General features: G+C 41.3%; 1 protein-coding gene across 1 annotated transcript; it reads left to right on the forward strand.

Moving 5' to 3' along the window:
* The first annotated feature begins 1459 nt into the window (after positions 1-1459).
* Positions 1460-23819, forward strand: OPRK1 (opioid receptor kappa 1). The gene is given in 4 exon segments (XM_075920706.2): positions 1460-1875; positions 2371-2667; positions 18401-18753; positions 20364-23819. Coding segments are annotated over 3 exon segments (1230 nt in total). The 5' UTR covers positions 1460-1875; positions 2371-2410; the 3' UTR covers positions 20984-23819.
* The last annotated feature ends 264 nt before the right edge of the window (positions 23820-24083 follow it).

The following is a 24083-nucleotide window of genomic DNA, read 5'->3' on the forward strand; positions in this document are numbered from 1 at the left end:
TCTTGGGGGGAGGCCTACTTAGCCCATTGATCTAAGATAGCTAATCTGTTTCCTCTCTCTACTGCAGAGCATGGGCCTAGAGGAGCTACTGCTTTACTCACAATTTAGCATTTAGAGGGAAACATAGCAGGGATGCGAACAAGTAGTTGATCAACCGATAAGCCTGGGGGAGGGGGAAAGGAGTGACATCCTGCCCTGTCCCGTCCCCCCCGGACAGGGGCTGCTACAGCGAAGCAACCTCTGTCCACAGTGCTGGTGCTACCTTCAGACCAGGGGCTGGTGCTGGAGAAGCCTCCGTCTGTAGCCAGCGTGGGCCACTGCAGACAGAGGCTGCTTGCTTCAGGGCAGCCTCCCTTGCCCCTCCCCGTCTAGAAGCCTCTATCCACGCAGAGTTTGGACCCCCCCTGCAGAGAGGGACTGCTGCCACCCTGCGCTGCTACCTCTTTATCGGAGGCAGCAGCGCATGGTGACAGGCAGCTGGTCCGTGAGGGGAGCTGTTTTTTTTTTAAACTGGCTCCCCTCGTGTACTGGCTCCCACCTGGCACCCTGCACTGCTGCCTCTGAGACAGAGGCATCAGTGAGGAATAGCAGGGGGCTCCTCAGGAGTGTGGCCGGGTTGCACTGGCTATAGAATAGTCAACTCACTGCTAAGAATTCATGGGGTTAGTCAACTATTCAATTACCTGAATAACATTCTTAAAACATTAGAGCATCTCTTCTCCTCCATCTGGGATCAGATTAATTAAATAACATCCCAGATGATGTTCCAGATCCAAATACCTGCATAACTAAATATTTTCACCTGATATTCAATCATTTAGGGATTTGGGTTCTATACTCTTACACCCATCTGCTGCTGGTTTGAATATAGTGTATGGTGAAGTCCTTGTAGACCTTCATTAGTTTCCTGGGGGTTTAATTTCTGATGGAACAAAATATTATGGTGTCATGTAAAAATGGCAAAATCACAAAAATGATGCTTTCTTTTAACACTGTACAAGGAAGTTTATGAGAATAAGAGCAAGGGTATTCTATCTAAATCTTCTCTCTCTGCTTCACTGCAGACCTCCTTCTTCTAACTTCCCCTAGACTCCACCTAACTGACTTCTTGTTAGAGATATAATGAAATACTACATAACCTGCCTGTGAGGACATGTTTGGATCAAGTTTCATGCATCTACATTCTGTTCTCTCAAAATATATTACAAAATGCAATGTGCATGCCTTCCATTCAAACAGACCTGTGTTTCAAGGGGAAAGGGGGAAGAGGGGAGCCAAAAGGGGGTTGCCTGACATTTCTGTTCTGTCCAATGTCTTCTAGTTTGCAAAATTTGGAATATTCAATAAGAGAGCAAGTGTCATTGCCTGAAGACTTTTAAATTGCAGGGTGGGGGGACGCAGGAGGAGGAGGAAAGGGAGAAATACAACTTGGAAAAGTGTATGGGAATGGAAATGATGCAGTCAGGTAGAGTAGAACTTACTGTCTGTCTGTCTTTCCTTTCAATTTGTCTGCCTGTCGGTGTTTAGACAAAAGTCATGTGAGCTTTTGAGCTGCGGAGCCTGAGGTGGAGGAGAATGTGTGAGTTAGTGCAGCATGCTGCTGGAGACCTTGCAGAGTGAGAGTGAGACAGAGATAGTGTGAGTGTAAAAGGGGGAAGTGCTGGGAGTTGTAGCAGCAGCAGCTGCCGCCACCTCGGAGCTAATGACTGGGATTCAGCTTCATCTCTAGCACGTTTTCAGCTCTCCAGAGGCATAGATGTTCCAGGTTCAAAAGCCATAAGAGATCAGTGACACCTCCAAGAGCCAAAAGGATGCTTCTACACTACTCTTAAAAGCATTTGTGTGAAGACTGATCCTTTTTCAGGACTGAAAGAGGTAATTTTTGAAATTTTGTTTCTCTTATTGAAAGGTGTCACATCTGAATGTGGTAAACGCTGAGGGAAGAATGGCACGCAATTGTGGTGAAAGGGGTGGATTCCACTCCCCTCCCCTCTTCATTGTAGTCAAGGCAGAAAGAGAACCTAGAGATTAGGGTACTGTTTGACTTTAAAAATGTGGCGAGAGGGGGAAACCAGAGGTGTGGAATTGAGCTGTTTCTAAACTGTTATCGTATCTCTTCTGTTTTGTTCCCAACCTGTAATCTTTGTTACCTGGAGAAAACTTCAGCCACGTATCTCATGGGCAGCATTTACCAGCACTTACCTGTTACGTTTAACAATTAAGCAATGTTACAATGTTGTTTCATTAAATGGTATTTATCTAAATATGCTTATTAAAGCACTCCCCTCCCCACTGATTTAGAAACACAGGTCTGTTTGAATGGAAAGTTTGCACATTGTGGTTCATTCACTCTCTCTCTCCTTTTTCTAGCATATTTCTGGCCTCCCTGTGTGTGGTCCCAGTGAACCCCATGGAGCCCCCTGTGCACATTTTCCGTGAAGAGCCAGGCTCCACCTGCTCTCCAGGCCCCTGCCTCCTCCCCAGCAGCAGCAGCTGGCTCCTGGGCTGGGCCGAGTATGGCAACAATGCCAGTGGTGGCTTTGAAGACTTGCAGCAGAACCACACCAACATTTCCCCAGCTATCCCTATTATCATCACTGCTGTTTACTCTGTGGTCTTTGTGGTTGGCTTGGTGGGCAACTCTCTTGTGATGTTTGTCATCATAAGGTAAGGGATCTTGGGGAGAAGTGTTTAGCTTTTGTGTACCAAACTAAAGAGGCTTCAAGTGACACCTCATTAGGAGGGATGTAAGGGAAGGGGTGGGGAGAAAGCTCTTTAGGAGATATAATGTACAAACTTGAGGAACCATAAGGAAGTGACCCAGCTGAGACGAAGTGCTTTCACTCCGTTTGGGAGCTATGCACATTTTTGGTTTTTTTGCCTAGGAGTACAACTTGAAACCCAAAGGAGAAATGGATTAGAAAGTTAATAAATCCTCTAGCCTTTGAGTTGGAGGAGAGGAGGTGCTGGTGGTGTACTGGAAGTGTGTGGCTAGAGCCCCCTCTAGAGTTGAAAAGAAGTTAATATTACAGAAAATGATGCACTACAATTAGGAAACTTCTATTAGGCATCCTTCCCCTAGGATATGCACCAAAAAAGAAAGGAATGGTTTATGATTTGCTTTATTATATTATCGTAGTATCTCTTATAATATAAACACTTTCTAAAAATTGGAAAATCGGAATATAAAGATGGGAGTAGTTTTTCTTTAAATTAGGCTATTAAGATAGTTTTCAGGTTTAAATGGCATTGTTGCTTTTAGGTATGATGAAATCAAAGTAAGCATTGATAGGATTGCTTTTAATATTCCAAGTAACAGGAAAAAGGAGATTTTTATTTGCACTAATTGGTGTTCATGCTAAACAGTTTACTTAAATGCATCCATGTTTACACTTGTGTGTTGATGTTTATCTTTAATCCTTAGGAAATGATGGGGCTGTGACTTTTTTTCTCTATTTTTATAATTCCTATTTGCAATTACTGTATCAAAGTACGCCATGTAGTGCAGCTCAGAAGGTTTATACCTCACTTTCTGGTGAGTGAAATCATTCAACCCTTTGTCCTCCTGATTCATAATGTACTTGATTACTGCAATAAACACTGTGAAATTCGCTTTCTGGAGTGTTTTAATGCTACAGTAAAATAAGTCTCTGTATGAAAATTAAGCTGATATAAGTTCAAGAGGTTCTGGTGATCAAAACTGACTTTGTGTATGCCAAGCAATTCCAAAATAAGAGTGGAAAAATGTCATGATTGACTCAGTGTCTTCCGGTTATTGTCAATGTAGTTGTTGTTTACAATTTACTTTGAGAAGATCACTTACAGTCTGGTAAAGCTTCTTGAAAATGAAAAAATATCCCTTTAAATTCATCAAAGTAAATAATATGCTTGTCTGTCAATGTGAAATAATTATTTTGCTCCAAGTTGCAAATTTTATTTTCCTACCTGCTATCTTCTCTGTCCTTCACATACAGTAAGAACTGAAATCCCTTATGTACTAGGAGGACTGAGTCTTTTTCTGACACTCCAGTCATAAGGGGAGAGTTTCTTTAAGCTGTCAGTTTAATAGTGGCAATTAACTCGATGGGCAGTCAAAATAAACTCAGAGCCTCAACCCTGAATGCAAGCTAACATGTATTATACTTGAATGTGCGTGTTTCCTATCTGTCTTTCACTTCTTCCCTTCTGAGGGTTTTTGGTATCCCCTGCTACTTATACATTTCTTTCTTTTCTTCAACCCAATCTTATTGATCATTCCTCTTCGTGTCTCCCCACCTACACTTTTACATTGAAAAGCTTGAGATTTTTTCACAATGTTATTTGTCCTTCCCCTCCCCTTATTTCTCTGTGGCAAATGGTTGCTAATGTTCCAGCATATATAAAATCTAATTTAAAAATGTTCAATTGGTGTTGCACTGAGTGTCCCTATCTGATTTTTTTTTTCATAATCTAGTGAAAAATGTATTGCAAAAACATTCCTTTTCTTCACAAACACCATCTCTGTGAGGAGCTTTTGAGAAAGTGGCATGGTAGAATCCTTTCTCTCTGCCATTTCATTTCTTTCTTCTCCTTCCCATGCCACCCCCAGCACTCCTCAGGGGGAGGATGATGACACATCTCTGCCCCTCTAATTCTTTTTTTTTTACTCCCCAGAAATGTGGGGAATTCATGTGATGTCCCTCACTGTTGTTCCTTTATTCCCCACAATCCCTGCAGGCTAGGGCTGCTCTTCCTTTCCTAACAGCAATATTGTTGCTAGGCATTGATGGTGGGATGGGGAGACTTGGGCGCTTTTTTTCTTTTTTCTAATAATGAAATCTGAGCTCCTATCAGTTGCCTAAAAGAGAGGCCTGGCTTTAAATAAGAGATCTGTCATAAGATGCATGAGAAGATTGTGAAAGTTGGCAGTATTGTATCCTATGCAGGAAACCCACTGAAGCATTGGAGGACATGCAGAAGGGCAGAGGAAGTGAGGAGCAGTCTGGAACATTTGATAAACTAGCTGAAATCCAGCTAAAAGCTGTAAAGTAGGCAGGTCCGCCTTATTCCTCACCCCTCTGGGAGCTGTTAAAGTATCTTTTGGCTAAATCACAAAGAAAAGGGGGTATCTCTGAAGCGGCGTTTCATGACCTGGAAAGGCTGCATTATTTGGCATATGAGCAGACTGTGGGGATATGGAGGCCTTGCTTCACTAGCTCTCTCCCCCTTTTTAGATGGCTGAATGGGAAAGAATATCTAATCAAGCTCTCCTGAGAATGTCCATTTTGTTTCATTCAGACTTCTGAGGTTTTGAGATTTCTTTGCGATGATGTGGAACAAACCCACCACCTTTCAAAAGTCTTAGTGAGGTGGAATTTTTGTTTAAAACTCTATTGTTGGATTTAAAAAAAAATCCGATGGCAGTGTGGATGCTCTCTTGAGCAAGAAAGCTCTGATGGCCATTTTAGCCATAGGGTTTCTTGCACAAGAAACCCCTTTTGCCCATCCACACTGCCTTCTTCCGCAAGAGCTCTTGCACAGGAGGGCTTATTCCTCGTGGGGAGAAGAATAACTCTTGCACAAGAAGCCCTCTGTTCTGACACTTTACTGTAAATGTATTTGCACAAGAACACACATGCAGTGTAGATGCTCCAAATTTTTACGCAAGAGCAGCTGTTCTTGCCCAAGAAACCTGCAGTGTAGACATAGCCTGAGGGTACTCCCCCCAGCTCTGCTCTAGGCCACACCCCCACTCTACCCCTTCCCCCAAAGGCCCCACCAAACCTACCTCTTTCCACCCAAAGCCTGCCTCTTCCCCCCCCACTCTACCTCTGCCTATGAGTGCGTCTTCCCTTGCTCCTCCTCCCTACCCCCTCAGCACCCTCTGAATGCTGCAGAATAGCTGAGTCAGGATGGGTGGGAGGCAGTGGCAGGGGGGAAATGTTGATTGTAGGGGTTCCCGGTGGGCAGTTGCTGGGGGGAGGTGGAGGTGCTGATAATGGAGCTACCAGTGGGTACTCAGCACCCTCCACTTATTTTTTCTATGTGTTCTTCAGCGTTAGAGCACCAAGGCAGTTGGCACATAAGAAACACAAGAGTGAGGAGAAATCACCTGCCACCTGGGGGGCTCTAACTCTGTGAGATGAGAGTAGGAGAAAGATAGAAGAACCCCTAATGGTGGGGAAGTGAGAGAGCGAGAGAAAGAAGGTGGTGTGTGTGTGTGTGTGTGTGTGTGTGTGTGTGTGTGTGTGTGTGTGTGGTTTTTTTTTATGACTTGCCATGAAAAAAAAGTCACTAGGAAAAAAGGAGATGTCTGTGGCAGGCTGTAGAGGGAGCTAAACCATAGTTAGGCTGGACTCTTATTCCCAGCCTATAGAGAACCAAATTGGGGGAAGAACTTTGAGGAAGCCCAAAGGATCAATGACTTGGTTAAGAGCAAGGCCCCCAGGAAGAATGTACAAAGAGTCAGTACTCTATGAAGAGCAAGGTAGCTTGGGAAGGGTGAAAAACTCATTTATTTTATATTTCCTTTATTTCCTTTGGGACTATTGCTTAAGTTCATTAGTGCCATGTTTGAATGTTCTGAGAGATGGTGGGCAAAGGCTGCTGGGAAAGCTGGCCTGACACAGCAGCCATGTCAGAATCCAGATAGAGTAAAGCAAGGCCCTTCACCACTGTTGGAGCTTGTCTACATTATGGAGAAGATCAACCCTCCAGAGGTAGATCTTCTAGCATTCAAATTAGTGGGTACAGCGAAGACCCACTAATTTGAACTGAGAGAGTGCCCCTGTCAGCACTGGTAGTCCTGCTCCTCACGAGAATTAAAGGGAAGTCTATGAGAATGTTTTCTCCCATTGACCTCTCGCTGTGTGGACTTCCCAAAAACACAATTTAAGATGCATTGACTCCAGCTATGTAATTGTGTATCTTAAGTCAACTTTCCTCTCTTGTGTAGATCAGGCCTTGGATAAATCTATGCCCTACTGGTGGGGGTTAGAAAAGGGAGAATGCCAACTCAGCCATTCCATCTCGGATGGGATGGGAGGTAGAAGTGAGGCAGAATATTGAAGGAGCAAGAAATCACTGTGACCTCTGGAGGGGTGTGGCCTGGTGGCTTGGGGCTCAAAAGTAGAGCTGGGCAAATTCATAAAGACAATCAGAGGAAGCAGCTGCTCCTCCCTTATATATTTTAACCCTGTTCCTTGTAAGTTTGGGGGTAGGCAGTTGGGTTGTGGGAGACCAGATTTCCTTCACCTTAGTGATTTTCCTCTTTCCCCTGGCTGCCTGAACAGATGGGGTAGCAGTGAGTGCACCATGACTGGTGCAGCTTGTCTTTACTTCCCTGCAGAAACCATTTTCTGCAACAAAGCAAAGGGATTCCGCAGGGAGGCATTTTTCTGCTGCCCAGAAGTAACATATTCATATTTGCACAGCAAATCTCTTCCTTTAATATCACATTACATTAGCATTTACTTTACATTGCATTATACATTTTGCGATTGGCTTGGTTACTTCATAGAAACAATCCCTGGACAGCATGATCTGGCTACACTGTCCATACACAATTTACTTTTTACCTCAATCTTATGTTCCAGTCTTATTTTGTCCATTGTTATCTTACCCATAGTGAATGGTTCCATGAGTACAGACATTCTGTTTCCTATCTACTGATCCATTCACCTTCCTGATACTGTCCCCCAAGAAATGAGGTTCCATCCACGTTCAATTATTCACATCAGGCCAGGCCTACCTACGTCACCTGAGCAAGAGTCTATACTAACTTAGTTACAAGTGTCTGCAGTACATTTCTACAGCGAGCCATTTTTGAGATCTGACATCAAATACCTTAGAATATGCTTCTAAAAGGCAAAACACATTTTTCAAATTTCATATGAAAATAGCCCTTGTCCCTTTATGCCCAAACTTTTTCTGTCCCCTGCAAATTGTATTCTGACAGCAAGTCTTCACAAGAAAAATGTCAGGCAATATGGTGCTTTCTTGAGGGGATGAAAAGGCATATTGGTAATGGAAACTGAATTGCAACTTTAATTATGGAATTGCTATTACAATATTGTACATAGCCGCCATGGGAGATATGTGTCTGTCATTTCACTCATTCTGGATTTACCTTTTCAGTGTGCTCTGTCTTGATTGTTCCAGGAGGTCACCTATTGAGAAGAATTGCTGTCATCAAAATCCAAGGCAGCCAATCCTGTATTTCTTTGAAAATTATTTCGCAAACCTCCAGTGGTCTGAATAATTCTCTAGGATTAAAACAGTTTAAACAAACGGCAGCATCACAGTTGTGTGTTCATTACTAAGGGGGAAAGAGGAGCTTGTGTGTATCTGTTTTTTCTAATGTCTTAGGAAAAAATAAGTGTCATGTTCTTTTTATTCATAGAATTTAATGGATCCTATGTAACAGGAATATTCTATTAAGAAATATCATAATGTAGTCAACTTGTCTCAGATTATCTTTATGTGCTACAGCTATAAAAATGTTTTGTCCCTTTTCAGTCTCTCATTACTTTTTTGTACCTTTATTAACTTGAATGCTCCCTTAAATGTTTCTTCATGGCCCATACCATTGTCCTAGGATGTAAGAAAGTGCTATTAATCCCATTTTGGAAGATTGAGGCCCAGAGAGGTTAAATTACTTGCCCAAAGGCACAGAAGATGTCTGTGAGGGAACAGGGGCCTAAGCCAAGTCTCCCACTTGGTGGAGTTGACTGACAGCTGGGATTTCCAGCTTGTAAACGCCAGTATTTTGAAATTAATTCCCATTAAAATAATAAAAATAAGTTCTACATCATTTGGAGCATTCAATTTTGATGAAATGTAAATGTTGTCTTCCTATTTTGTCTTTTAAAATTTGTTTTATTTAATTATAATTTATAAATATAAAATTTGAAACAAAATAATATTGTCCATTCTTAAAAGTCAACTGTCTTGAAATGCTTAGTTTCAACTTTTTCTACATAAATTATTATTGAAATTGAGATGTTGCTGTGGAAAGTTGAAATATTTGATGCAATGATACTTCCTGAGAATTTTTTTTTTCTTTTGGAAAAATTTTGACCAGCTCTAGCCTCCTTGGATAGTTATTTCACCTCACTGTCTCAGTTTTCCCATCTATACAATGGGGATAATACCTAACAGGGCTATGCAATCTGTTGTATTATTCTTTCAAGCAAAGTTAACATCTAATAGCATCTTACCCTTATACTCTGAATGCTCCCAAATATCCCAGCAAGCATTAATGGAATGCCTATTTTAGATGCCACTTCCATGTGTCCTAATTTTCAACGACACAGTTATTTGACAGAGCATACCTAACACCAGCTTCTAGTACTCTCTTCTATCTCCATGATAAGGCACCTTGCTCTGAGAAAAAGCTGAAGACTTTCCCCACAAGTAGTGTTCAGGCAGCGCCTCTGTTTATGTGCATTAACAAATGAAGTTCCCTTAAGATTTGGTTGCCTTTAGTCAGGATCTTCATAGGTAACCATTACCACTCTCCTTGCAAAGGAAGAAAGGAGGACATTATATTCTGTCACCCTTCTACTGGAACCATTATCGCTTCTCCCCATGGCAAGGAGACCTGTGCCCTCCACCAGGTGACACCTGCCCACAGTACCCATTGGTCCAGGCACCTCCATTCAAGTAAAGTATAGAGTCTCTTCTTGTTAGACCAACAACTAACGCATATGAAGCCCCTGGTTTTTCAGGAACTGACAGGCAGACTCTGATACCTTTTGTCCCAGAGCCACTGACACACACAGGAGGAGGTAATGATGTCCTAAAACAAAACCTCACTGCAGGAAATGGGAAGGGTGAGACTGAAGAATGCTATATGGAGAAAGGAGCAGCATCCACAAAGAAAGTGGTGAACTGGACCTAAATGAGTGCAGCACATCAGGTGCAGTGCCCCTATATGCAGAGTTCCTCATTAGTGAGATTGTTTCCAAGAGCCTCATTTTGCCTTCTATTAGAAGCTTTCATCCTGAGAGACTGTGATTACTGCCAAATTAGTGAAATGACAACATCTGAGAGAGAGAAAGTTCAGCTAACAGAAGAGAATTAAATTGGTAACCATGTGGTTTAAAAATTGTATTTATCTGCTTTTATTAAAACCTATTTAACTTTACTTCCTTTTATCCAAAATATTAGTAATTTTTTCTTAAACTCTAATATATTTTTTCTTTTAAGATTGAGAAATCACAATAGCCTTGAGTTTTTCTGGTTGCTTTCTCTGAAAAACCATGGGAGACCACACTTGAGATTACTAATGTTTGTAAAGTAAAACACGGGATTTCTTCTTAATTAAACACAAACAACCCCTTTGAGACTTCTTTATCCAAAGAGAGGTGGTAGGGAGGGGGTCATAACACATGTGATTTTTGTTATCAGAGTGACTAGACCACATTTGAGATTCAGTTCTCTAATTCAAGTGGTAGAAAATAAATTTTTTAGATTTAGACATAGGGGCTGCATCTAGACTGGCAAGTTTTTCCGCCAAAGCAGCTGCTTTTGCGGAAAAATTTGCCAGCTGTCTACAGTGGCCACTTGAATTTCCGCAAGAACACTGAGGATCTCATGTAAGATTGTCAGCGTTCTTGCGGAAATACTATGCTGCTCCCATTTGGGCAAAAGCCCTCTTGCGCAAATGCTTTTGCGCAAGAGGGCCAGTGTAGACAACGCGGTATTGTTTTGTGCAAAAAAGCCCCGATCACGAAAATGGCGATCGGGGCTTTCTTGTGCAAAACCGTGTCTAGATTGGCACAGACGCTTTTCTGCAAAAAGTGCTTTTGCGGAAAAGTGTCCATGCCAATCTAGGTGCTCTTTTCCGCAAATGCTTTTAACGGAAAAACTTTTCTGTTAAAAGCATTTGCGGGAAATCATGCCAGTCTAGATGTAGCCCCTGAGTTCAAGCCCTATAGATGTCTCATTTGGAGATATAGTTGTAAATGGAGGCCCCTGTGAAGATTTTAACTCTTGTTGACCTTTGACTCTTGTCTTTGGAACAACACTTGCTGCTGTTATCCATGGTAATTTCACGCAGGGAAGCCTAACAAGAATACATCCATCTGTAACTTATAGAAATGTTTGACATTTGTGTTTGTATGTTTTAATTCACTGTGACAGATGGCCTCCTATACTGCTTCTTTGCTATGCCTCATTCTATTTAATGTATTTGTACATCACATATTAACCGCTATTGTAGAATGTTGTCCTAGTATATTTGTCATTCTTGCCAAACAAATTGATCTCACATTGAAATAGACCATTTCATTCTGAAAATATTTTTTCATCAAAATTATGTCTTGGATGAAATATGATTTTGAACCACCTTCTTAGTTTTGATTAAAATCATTAATACAATGCTGCAATTTCTAAATCTTCATTCTTGCTGCTTGCAATAATATTATCAAAGAAACATCACATATTAGGAATATATATTGATACTTTCCTGGAACGTGTTCCAATTTTTTAATAACACTGTGCCTACCAAACCACAAATTTTCCTTTAGGTTTATGTTAGCCATGATTCCTCTGTTTCCTCTTTTACTGTGTAAAGCCTGGTCTATACTAGATAAGGCAGATTGCCTTCCAGTACCTTAAGCTAAGCTGCCGCAGTCTCTACACTGCATGAGGCCAATGGGAACACAATCTCTCACCAGGTTCCATTACTTCTCAGAGAACAATGCGAGGGGTCTACATTACACCCACTAAACTGAATACTAGAAGACTGACCACTGGAGGGTTGACCTCTGTAATGTAGACATGCCCTAAGCGTTCCTACAATCACAGAATCATAGAACTGAAAGGAACCTTGAGAGGTCATCAAGTCCAGTCCCCTGCACTTATGGCAGGACCATGCACTGTCTAGATCAGGCCTGGGAAAAATACAGCCCATGGGCTGTATCAGGCCCACCAAGCTCCCGGATCTGGCCCACGTGGGCAGCGGGGAGCCCCAGTTAGGCTCCCCTGCTTGCCCCACAGCCCTGCGTGCTGTGCAGAAAAGCGGCTGCAGGGCTCCATTTCTGTTTTGAAACTGGAGGGGAAGGAGGATGTTTTAGGAGCCGCCCCTCCTCTAGCACATTCCCATTGGTCAGTTTCTGGCAGAAACCAGCCAATGAGAGCTGCTTGTTAGAATAACAGGCAGCAAAGAAGAATCATGCCCCCTCTTCTGGGCTCAGTTATTCATGAAGCACATGGCCAGGCAAGCTCTGCAGGCACGCAGACTAGTTTGGCAGCTGACAAGGAAGTCTCTTGGCCACAGCCTGCTTCTGGCACTCTAGCCCTTTCCTGCCCCAACTCTCTGCCCCACCCACTCAACACACCTAAATCCCTTGTCCCCCCTTACATCCATGCCCCCTCCCAGATCTAGCACCCTAATTTCCTGCCCCAGATCACAATCCCCTCCTACCGTGGGTCACAGCCCAAATCCCTGCACTCCAGTCCCCTGCCCTATATCGCAACCACCTGCTTCATCCCAAATTCCCCCCTTACTCCAAGCTCCCTCCTGTACCCAACCTCCATTCCAGACCCTGCATCTCCATCAATATCATGGAAGAGTGCGGCCCTCAACCACTTTCCAAAATCTTGGAGTGGCCCCCCATCAAAAATGATTGCCCACCTCTGATCTAGATGATCTCTGATGGGTTTAAGAGCAGGTTAGACGATCTCCAATTATGGAAATTCCACAACATCCCGAGGCAATTTATTCCAGTGTTTAACCACCCTGACAGTTAGGAAGTTTTTCCTAATGTCCAACCTAAACCTCCCTTGCTGCAGTTTAAGCCCATTGCTTCTTGTCCTATTATTGGACCTTAAGGAGAATAATTTTTATCCCTCCTCCTTGTAATAACTTTTTAGATACTTGAAAGCTGTTAACATGCCCCCTCCGAATCTTCTCTTTTCCAGATTAAAGAAACCGAATTCATTCCTTCTTCCCTCATCGGTAATATTTTCTTGAGCTTTAATCATTTTTGTTACTTTCCTCTGGACTTTCTCCAATTTCTCCACATCTCTCCTTAAATGTGGTGCCCAGAACTGGACACAGGACTCTAGATGAGGCCTCATCAGTGCAGGGTAGAGAGGAAGAATTACTTCTTGCGTTTTGTTTACAACACTCCTGTTAATACATCCCAGAATGATGCTTGCTTTTTTCTTCAACCATGTTACATTGTTGACTCATATTTAGCTTGTGGTCCATCTAAATGACCCCTACATTCCTTTGTGCAGTACTCCTTCCTAGACAGTCATTTCCCATTGTGTATGTGTGGAACTGATTGTTCCTTCCTAAGTGGAGTACTTTGCATTTGTCCTTCTTGAATTTGATCTTATTTATCTCAGACCATTTCTCCCGTGTGTCCAGATCATTCTGATTTATAATCCCATCTCACAAAGCACTTGCAACCCCTCCCAGCTTGGTGTCATTCACAAACTTTTTAAGCATACTTTCTATGCCAGTGTTTGTCAAAGAGGTCTGTGGATCCACTTTGAGAAAGCTGCCAACAGGCTGCTATAGCTTGTTTATTTACCGGCACCGCAGCCCGGGAGCTTTGTGGCTTCCATGGTTTGCCGTTTGTAGCCAAGGGAAGCCACAGGGAGCAGCGAGGCTCTGTGGCTGCAGCACCGGTAATTAAACTGTAGTAGCTCATTGACAGCTTTCTCAGAGGGTGCATCTGCACAGCAATGTTATTTCAGAATAAGAATGTGAGCATCTACACACCAATTCTGTTATTTTGAAATAAATTCAAAATAATGGACGGCTTATTCCACAAGGAATAACGCCTATTCCGAAATAGCTATTTCAGAATAGCAGTAATGTGGACACTCCACTGCTGCTATTTTGAAATAGCTCTTCTCCAGGGCTATTCAAAGTAATTACTCCCCAGTGCCTCCTGTGACTCCTCAAGGTAGCACGTCCACATTAGAGAAACCTGCCTCGGACTAATTTTGAGGCTTCCCTGTAGTATAGGCTTGCTATTTCAGAGTATTTCTTCCAGAATAGCTTATTTTGAAATAAGCATGCTGAATAGATGTACCCAGAATGGATCCACAGACCGCTTTGAGAAACACTGTTCTATGCTGCTTTCTAAACTGTTGACAAAGATATTGAACTTAATCAGTTCCACAACTGACCCCTGCAGAACTCCACTTGTCATGCCCTTCCAATGTGGCTGTGAACCATTGATAACTACTCTCTGAGATGAACCCACCTTTATAGTAGCCCCATCTAGGTTGTATTTCCCTATTTTACTGATAAGAAGGTCATGAGAGACTATATCAAATTCTTTACTGCTTCCCCTCATGCACAAGGTTTGTTATCCTATCAAAGAAAGCTGTCAAGTTGGTTTGACATGATTTATTTTTTACAAATCCATGCTGTTACTTATCACCTTATTATCTTCTATCACCTTTTCTTCTAATTTTTTTGCAAATGGATTCCTTAATAATTTTCTCCATTATCTTTCCTAGTAGAGAAGCTGACTTGATTGTACTTATTTCCCCTTCCTCCCCCATTTTTAATAGATGAGCACTCTATTTGCCCTTTTCCAGTCATCTAGAATCTCTTTGGTCAGCTCCTTGAGTATTATAGGATGTGTTAATGTGTTCTATTAAATAGCTGCTACATCCTACTCTGGAAATAAGTGCATTTCAGTATGGGTGAAATAAGAAGTGGAGTAAGTTTTTTTTTCACAAGTGCCTATGTGACTTAGGAACCAAAGTTTATTTAAAGTGAGTGAAAGTCAGTAGGCTTGAGGCTTCCAATTGCTAAAATTGCTGAGATGTTTTGAGAATGTTATCCATACTTTATAAGTGAACAAATGGCATTTTCACTCTGCTACTTACAAAGTGGACACACTCAAGATCACCTTCCTTCCTGGAGTTTGGTAACTTTAATAATAATGTCCAAACATAAGTTTCAGCCAATTTTTTCTTCATTAAATTCAACTCTGCTCTTATTCCTGTACTTTTGGCATTTTAAAACAGATACAGATATTTTCCTCACAGCTGAAGTTAAACTATTGGATCAATAATTTTATTTTTCTCCAGCATCCCTGGATTTTTTTTTAGGCTGTACATACTAAAATACTTTTACCCTGTACAATTGCAGGTACAAAGCAGGTTACTTGGAAAACTAGGCTTTCCATATTTCACTCACTTCCATTGTCTGAGGTCATAAAAAACCCAGGGAGAGAGAGAGAACAGCTAGTCAACCAGATATCTGTTGTTTTATGTTGGATCAGAACATTATGGCATCTTTCTGGTTGCTTCTACAGTGCAATTATTTATTGTCTGTCTTCCCAAGAAGCTGATTCCAACTCGGACTAAATAGCTGCTAATAGAAGTGTTTCTGAATCTATCCAGTAGATGGTCACAGCAATGAAAATCAGCTTAACTCCATTCCATACTTTTTGCTGTTAACTGATCTTACAACATCAATAATGATAAAGCAAAAAGATATAAGGTGCTGGGCTGGGATGTGTGTGTGCAGGAAGTCCAGCACTGATTAGTGCTTTCTCTTTCTACCCCAGTATCTTCCTCCTCTCTGGGGCTGTGTCTAGACTGGCAAGATTTTTGCGGAAAAACTTGCCAGCTGTCTACACTGGCCACTTGAATTTCCGCAAGAACACTGACTTCCTACTGTCTGAAATCAGTGCTTCTTGAGGAAATACTATGCTGCTCCTGTTCGGGCAAAAGTCCTTTTGCGCAAAGCTTTTGCGCAAAAGGACCAGTGTAGACAGCTCAGATTTGTTTTGTGCAAAGAAGCCCCAATCGCAAAAATGGCGAACGGGGCTTTTTTGCGGAAAAGCGAATCTAGATTGGCCACAGACGCTTTTCCGCAAAAAGTGCTTTTGTGGAAAAGCGTCTGTGCCAATCTAGATGCTCTTTTCCACAAATGCTTTTAACGGAAAACTTTTCCGTTAAAAGCATTTGCGGAAAATCATGCCAGTCTAGACGTAGCCCAGGTGTTGGGAGAAATCCAAGGGGTAGAAGGAGAATGGATTACTAGGACTATTTAGTGGGTTAAGGGGTTAGGTGGGGGCACTTGGGTTGATTGTCCCCCTCCTCTTCTCCGTTGGCTGCCAGGTATTCTCACTGCTGTGTGGGATGCTTTTCTGGAGATGTAAGCCTGATTTTGAAATGTTCAGGAACTTTGGCAGGTTGCCAAACTTTTTTGTGGCTGCAAGTGAGAGAGTGAAAGTAGCAGTTTTAACACTTTATATCTCAGCCAAATCTGAATGGAATTTCATGGGATAAAGAAAAGGCACTTTTGTAGCTCAAGGGAATTCCCCTTCTAAGCATCAAAGTCCTCTTGTCAACAAGGATGACTCCAAAAAAGAATCATAGGATCCACGCTAGTATAAAGTGCTAGGCAACTGTTCCTTCTATTGACAAACTAGAGCTTCTGTGTTGTTGACTCGCTCAACTTGCAGGTTCCGGAGACTAGCAGAAAAGACCGTTTCATTTCCCCTTCAAATCTATGAGAGTCTTTGGACAGCAGTCTGATCCTCCATTGGGCAGAGAATCTGTGACCGACATCTGCTCCTGTAACCTGATTGGACACTGATCCCAGGCCTTAGTTTGAAGGAGCACTTGTGGAGAGTTGTGTGGGGATGGCTCATGAAAGTCTGCTCATTCTTAGACTTTGTACAATTATTTTTATATTATTAATTAAGATTTCAGGAGTAAGTGGCTGTGTTGCCTCCACAAAGTGTGGCGCTCACACATCTTAGGTTTTCATGTACATGTCAGTTAATTATACACGCAAACAGGCAGGTAAGCACATAAATGCCTGCTTGCACACACATTTGAGATCTGTGGTTAGAACAAGTTTGAACAAGGAAAAGTTGTAGTGAATCTTATAAGACTTTTGGAGAGAGAAAAAGTACTCTCTAAAAGAAAAGGAGTAGAGTCTAAAGTGGTTTCATATTTCCTGTCTCTTGTACAGTCATCAAGACCACAACTGACTTAAACACTAGTTGGGCACTATTATTCTATCAGCATAGTCACACTGACGATGAGAAACAATCAATATTCTGTTGTGTGCCACCTCAGAAACTTTAAGGGCCCATGTTGAAAATGTAGTCCCCATAGTTTTCCATGCTTTTACAGGCCATGCTTCTTAATCAGTGTTATGTGAAGCAAACAAATATCAATTTTAATGTAATGTATATTGAGAAAATAGTATTATGATGAACATAATGCTTTAGGGCTATCAATTGATGTGCATTAATGCCTGTGATTAACCCAGGGAAGGATTAAAGTGTTAATTTTTTTATTGCATTAATCGCAGGCTTTAATGCTGCGCTGCCCTTTTGAAGCGCTGCTCCGGCATTTCAAAGGGGCAGTGGAGCTGGGGATCAGCTGGAGTGCCCCGCTGATCCCTGGCTCTGTGTTATGCTGCCCCTTTAGCACCGGTCCAGAGCTTCAAAGGGACAACGCAACCCGGAGCCGGGGATAAGCTGGGCACTGCAGCTGATCCCTGGCTCCCAAGGCGCTGCCCCTTTGAGGTTCAGAGGCAGCGCTTCAAAGGGACAGTGCTGCGTGGAGCCCGAGGTCAACTGGGGACTCCAGCTGACCCCAGGCTCCTGCAGTGCTGCCCATTTGAAATGCCAGAGTGGCATTTCCAAGGGGAAGCGAGGCACAGAGCCAGGGTCAGCTGGAGATTCCAGCTGATCCCAGGCTCCCATAATGCTGCCCCTTTGAAATGCTGCCACAGCATTTCAAAGGGGCAGTGCACACAATTAATCAAGATTAATTTTTTTAATCGCTTGACAGCCCTATAATTTTTATAGACTCAAGTTGTCCATTTACTATACTCTACACTATATAGCCTATATACTGTGGGATTATATGACATGTGTTTCATTTAGTGTCTCAGCTATATTGCTGCTGCCACATTATCAATTAGATCAAGCTTCAGTCTAAGCTTGAATATCAATACAGCAATTTTTAGTTCCACAGTTTGAGCCCCACAAGCCCAACTCAGCTGACCAGAGCCAACCACAGTCATGCGATGGATCGTTTATAGCATGCAAATGTATTCTCAAATGCTTGTAAAGAAAGGAACTGCTAGAATGTTCTATCACTTGCAAATAAAGCAAATTATATTCTCATTTATTTCTGGCTGGATTTGAGAGGATAAAACTAAATCTTGCATTATTATAATGGCTTGACAAATTTACATGATCCCAGTTTTGCTGCGGGCAAGTTAATCTAATTGGTAATGCAGCAGCAGCAGTACAGCTGAGAGAATAAATTAAACATTTTAAATATAATCCCACAGTCTTGAACGTGCTTGCAGTTTTGGCCCAAATATTGTTGACGACACTGTTTCCCTAATTTACCAATTTCATATGTGAATATGTTGCTGTAATTAAGATTTATTTTTCTTGTACTTCAGGTATACAAAGATGAAGACAGCAACCAACATTTATATTTTCAATTTGGCCATGGCAGATGCTTTAGTTACCACTACTATGCCTTTTCAAAGCACTGAATACTTAATGAACTCTTGGCCATTTGGGGATGTGCTGTGTAAAATCGTTATTTCAATTGACTATTATAACATGTTTACCAGCATATTCACATTGACCATGATGAGTGTTGATCGATACATTGCTGTGTGTCACCCTGTGAAGGCCCTGGACTTCCGCACGCCTCTCAAGGCAAAGATCATCAATATCTGTATCTGGCTACTCTCCTCATCGGTCGGTATATCTGCCATTGTCCTGGGAGGCACCAAAGTGAGAGAAGGTGAGTATAATCTTGAGCACTTAAATTCTTTTGTTTCTAAAATAATATAAAATGTAACATGAGTAAATTGGAGCCTTAGTCACACTCTACTAATTTTTGCATCTATTATAATTCTTTTCTAAGAACTCATTTCTAATATTTCATTATACTACAGCCCATTTTAGGAGGGGCCAGGGCACCTGTGTTATTTCCTGGAGGCCTCTTCTTTAGAAAAAACACCCTCTTTCGCATCCACACATGCCTTTTTCTGAAAAAGCTTTTTCGGAAAAAGTCTTCTTCCTCATAAAAAGAGGTTTTCTGCTGTGTTCTTCTGACTTTTGAAAGAACACAATAGCAGTAGGGACGTAAGTATTGTTTTTCCGGAAAAAACACTGCAGTGTAGACATACCCTGAAAGAATAATGTATTCAGCAGAACAGCAGTTCAGTTAGACTCTGCGTTTACTACTTTGCTTTACCTATGATTCATTTAAAAATATATTATTTCAAAGGGAATGAAGCACCTAGATTATATAGTGTTTGCACTGAAGAAATAATGTGGGAAAACATTTCTGTGATACAATTATCTCATTGCAAGACTGTCTCATGATGGCAGAAATCTCATGAGATCAACTAACCTCATGAGATTTCCATCATTCATGATGGTAGAAATCGACTGTTTTTGGGGTGAAATAGCTTGAAAGAAGCAAGAAGATTTCAACTTAATTCAACCAGTAGTGGAGTAAATAAGGAGGAAGAGAGGTAGGTGTGTGTGTGTGTGTGTATGTGTGTTTATAAAACTCTTCCTACTCTGCAGGCCTTTGCAAGTATGTGTGTCAGCTTTCACAAAGGGCTGGAGATTATCTCCCTCTGCCTCACTCTTATCCAGGAGCGGTAGCTCTTCTTCTACATAGATGGGCTGAGCGCTCTACTCCAGGTGCTGTGACAGCATGTGCAGGGTTGTGTGGTTCAACACCACAGTGCCTGTTACTCAAATTTGGTCCAGTCAAACCTCCATCATGATGGAGAGTTATCCCAGCCAAACCTGAAAGGCACTGTGACCCCCATGCTTCAGGTCACAATGCCATTCAATAACATTTGATCTAGCTGCCTTTCTTTCATGGTGTTAGGGCCAAACCTGAACGGTGCTGCAGCTCCATTCCCTAGGCTTCAGTGGCCAGAGTTGAGAGCCAGGCCTTGTACTCTGGGACAGGAGCTATTGCTTCCCTGGGAGTTTGAGGCCTTCATCCCATCAGCAGCCCATCATCACTCTCCCAGCTACAAAACCTGGCTTTGCCTCATATCAAACTGAGAGCCAGAACCTAACAGCTCTTTAGTCCATCCCTATAGACTCCATTTTTGTACTTCTGTAGGTTTTATATCTCTCTTGTGTACTAAAGCTTGTATGTATATAATACATTTTCAAAATACTCTCCAATGAATCATTTAAAACAGCAGAGGAAAACCAGTTTCAATGACAAGCTCAAGCAATTATTGGAGTGATTTAATAATTCCATGTATTTGTGTCATGTTACTTGGTAATCACTTTTGCAAGCTTATACTGTAATTCAGATATGGGTTGGAATGCCTAATAGTAAAGAAATGTTCTTCTTCTTGCCCCTTCCATTTGTAGACACTGGGAGCACAGAATGTTCTTTGCAGTTTCCAGACACTGATTATTTGTGGTGGGACATCTTCATGAAAATCTGCGTCTTCGTCTTTGCATTTGTTATTCCAGTTCTCATTATAATTGTTTGCTATACCTTGATGATCCTACGCTTGAAGAGCGTACGACTTCTCTCAGGGTCTCGAGAAAAAGACCGAAACCTTCGTCGAATTACAAGATTGGTTCTTGTAGTTGTGGCAGTTTTCATTATCTGTTGGACTCCTATTCACATTTTTGTGCTGGTTGAGGCATTAGGGGATGTGCCCCATAGCACTGCAGCAATCTCTAGCTATTATTTCTGCATTGCGTTGGGTTATACCAACAGCAGTCTAAATCCTATCCTTTATGCTTTTTTGGATGAAAACTTCAAGCGCTGCTTTAAGGACTTTTGCTTTCCCTTTAAGATGAGGATGGACAGGCAGAGCACCAGCAGAGTCAGAAACACAGTTCAAGACCCTGTGTACACGAGGGAAGTGGACGGGACAAACAAACCAGTATGACTAGTCGTGGAGATGTCATCTTACTGTTCTCAAGGAAGAGGAGAATCAAATGATCTTGGGCTAACTCAAATAACCACTGTGGTTTGAGACATTTTTTTGTAATAATATTTAGGAGCTGTCATAATTTGAACTAAAATACATTAAGTGTTTATGACAGGAAATTCCCCAATGAATTCCCACTCTATGAAAAAAGAAGACTTTGGCTGCCAGATTTTGGAGCCACATTTACAATGGAGTTGAACAGCTAGTAAAAATACCCATTTTCAGCAAAGAAGGAAGAGCTTCATACCACATTAGGTGACTCTGGACAAGAATAACATTGAACTGTTCTAATAGTATGGATCTGCCAACACCTAGTTTGTACCAAGCATCATTTGGTGATAACACTAAACCAAGTTATGGCAGAAACTCTTGTTTTGACCTAAAATGTTTGCTTCAGAAGCAAAAAGAAAGCATCTTTAAATACTTTGCTGCTTTCCAATGAACAGTATCAATTCTGAGCCTACAGAACATGGCAGAGCTATGTGATCAAAATTCTCATTAACTACTTTGTGTGAAATAATATATGTTAGTCTATAATCTGGAGATCCAGGTTAAGCATGATCTGCCTTCAGGCCAAAATTATTTTATTGTAGCTGTGTATTGTGAAAACTTTTCAATGTTCAAAATAAATCAAGTTGTAAAGATAATTCTTCATATATTTTAGCACATGTTAAATCACATACGATGCTTACTGTTTTATATGTGATTCTCCAAAAGATGTACATCTATTGATTATGGATATTACAGGTTTTTTCAGAAAAATGCTAGAAAAGTGCAAAGAGTTCTTGACTGGTAACTACATTTTTAAAAGACTTCCTCCTTCCCCCAACCAGTTTAACAAAAGATCCAGCAGTAAAAGAGCAAAGAGGCAAGGCTAAAATTAATATTATATTAGATGTCCTTGATATATATACCATTTAAGCACATTTTAAAAAGCAAAGAATGTACATGGGGACTGGTTACTAAAAACTGTAGTGAATTGACATAATATTCATATTTGAAAATGAGAATTAATCGTATTTATAAGTACCACATTCTGCCACCTGCTAGAGAAAGCTTTCAGTGAAGTTTTAGTCACTAATGCATTTAGTCTCAAAACAGTCTTATAAATTGAATAAGTAGTACTACCTCGATTTTTCAATAAAGGTGGGGAAGCCAAGGCAAAGAGAACTTATGTGACTTGCCTAAGGTAAATTTATAGCAGAGCTGAGAATAAACTACAGGACTTCAAGTATCCCAGATACTAGAACAACCATACCATCTAGGATCTTAACCTTTACCCATTGAAGTTAATGGGACTGTTGCTGTGTGTTCATTGGGACCAGAGTTAGATACCATGTAAATATCAACTCTTTGATTATTTTCATTATTTATAGTAAAGTTGAGAGATCCTCTATTACAGTGTATGGTATAATTCAACTGGAGCAGTTTTGTTGGTGCATTAAGCTGCCTCTTGACATGCATGACTTAAATAAAAATACACATCCAGTATTTGCAATAATGGGTGTCTAAATGTAGGTTCCTACATTTATATTTAGGTTCCTAAGGCTAGGTCTACTCTTACCCCAAGATTGCACTTTGGAGATCAGTCTTCTGTGCTTTGATTTAGTGGGTCTACTAAGGGTCAACTGTTGATGAGGACCCCATTGTCTCCGGTACCCCATTGTGAGGAGTAAGGAAAATTAATGGGAGAGATTCTCCCATTGACTTTCAGCAGTGGGGACATCTCAGAAATTCAACTTAAGGTATGTCAACTCCAGCTACTCTATTATCCTACCTGGAGTTGTGTATTGTAAGTCAACTGGTTCCTAGCACTTTTGAAATTCATGCTACTTACTTATCCACAAAAGCATTTAAGATACTAACTTTAGGGACCTATTCTTGAAAATATTGATTACAATATCTGGTTAAATCTAACACTTATGATTGTTTCTACACGGTCAAATTTTTTTGGTGCTCTATTCTAGATGGTCTCTAGTTTGTGCATATTTTTCCTGAAATGTGATGCCCAGAGCTGGACTAATACTCCGGTTTAGGATTTATCATCATGGAGTAGAGTGGAAGAATCACTACTTTGTGTCTTGCTTACAATACTCCTGCTAATACATCCCAGAATGATGTTTGCTTTTTTTGCAACTGTGTTACACTGTTGACTCATACTTAGCTTGTGATGAAGTTTGAAACTAGAGCCCTTTCTGTAGTACTCTTTCCTAGAAAGTCGCTCCCCATTCTGTATGTGTGCAACTGATTGTGCATTCCTAAGTGGAGTACTTTGCATTTGTCCTTATTGAATTTCACCTTATTTACTTCAGATTATTTCTCCTGTTTATCCATTTTGAATTTCAATCCTATTCTCCAAAGCACTTGCAGTCCTTTTTGGCTTGTTGTCATTGGCAAACAGAACAGAATTAGACCCAGAACTGATCTTAGTGGGGAGAACTGATCCCATACTGACTGTTACTTACCAATTTATTATTTTTCTAAGAGGCTGCAAATTGGTTGCTTGATTATTTGCTCCATTGGCTTTCTGGGTACTTAAGTTAAGATGGTTGGTCTGTAATTCCCTGGTTTATCCTTATTTCCTTTTTTAGAGATGGGAATTATATGTGCCATCTTTCAGTTCACTCAAATTTCTCCAGTCTTCCATGAGTTTTCAAAGATAATCATTATTGGTTCAGATATATCCTTAGTCAGCTGGTTAAGTATTCTAGAATGTATTTAATTAGCCCTGCTGACTTGAGGATATCTAACTTGTCTAAGTAATTTTTAACATGTTCTTTCCCTATTTAAGCTTCAGATCCTACCTCATTTTCACTGGTGGTCACTATAGGTACATCTAAACTACATGGCTGTAGATTTGTTGTTTTGGCAAAGGCAAATGAAGCCGCGATTTAAATGATCGTGGCTTCATTTAAATTTACATGGCTGCCGCGCTGAGCCGACAAACAGCTGATCAGCTGTTTGTCCGCTCAGCGCGCTAGTCTGGACGCTCCCCTGCCGACATCAAAGCCCTTTGTCGGCAGCCCCGGTAAACCTCATCCCATGAGGCATAACGGGGCTGCCAACAAAGGGCTTTGATGTCAGCAGGGGAGCGTCCAGTCTAGCGCGCTGACCGGACAAACAGCTGATCAGCTGTTTGTCGGCT

The sequence above is a fragment of the Pelodiscus sinensis genome, chromosome 2, assembly GCF_052426305.1.
Source record: "Pelodiscus sinensis isolate ZL-2025 chromosome 2, ASM5242630v1, whole genome shotgun sequence".
Taxonomy (NCBI): domain Eukaryota; kingdom Metazoa; phylum Chordata; order Testudines; family Trionychidae; genus Pelodiscus; species Pelodiscus sinensis.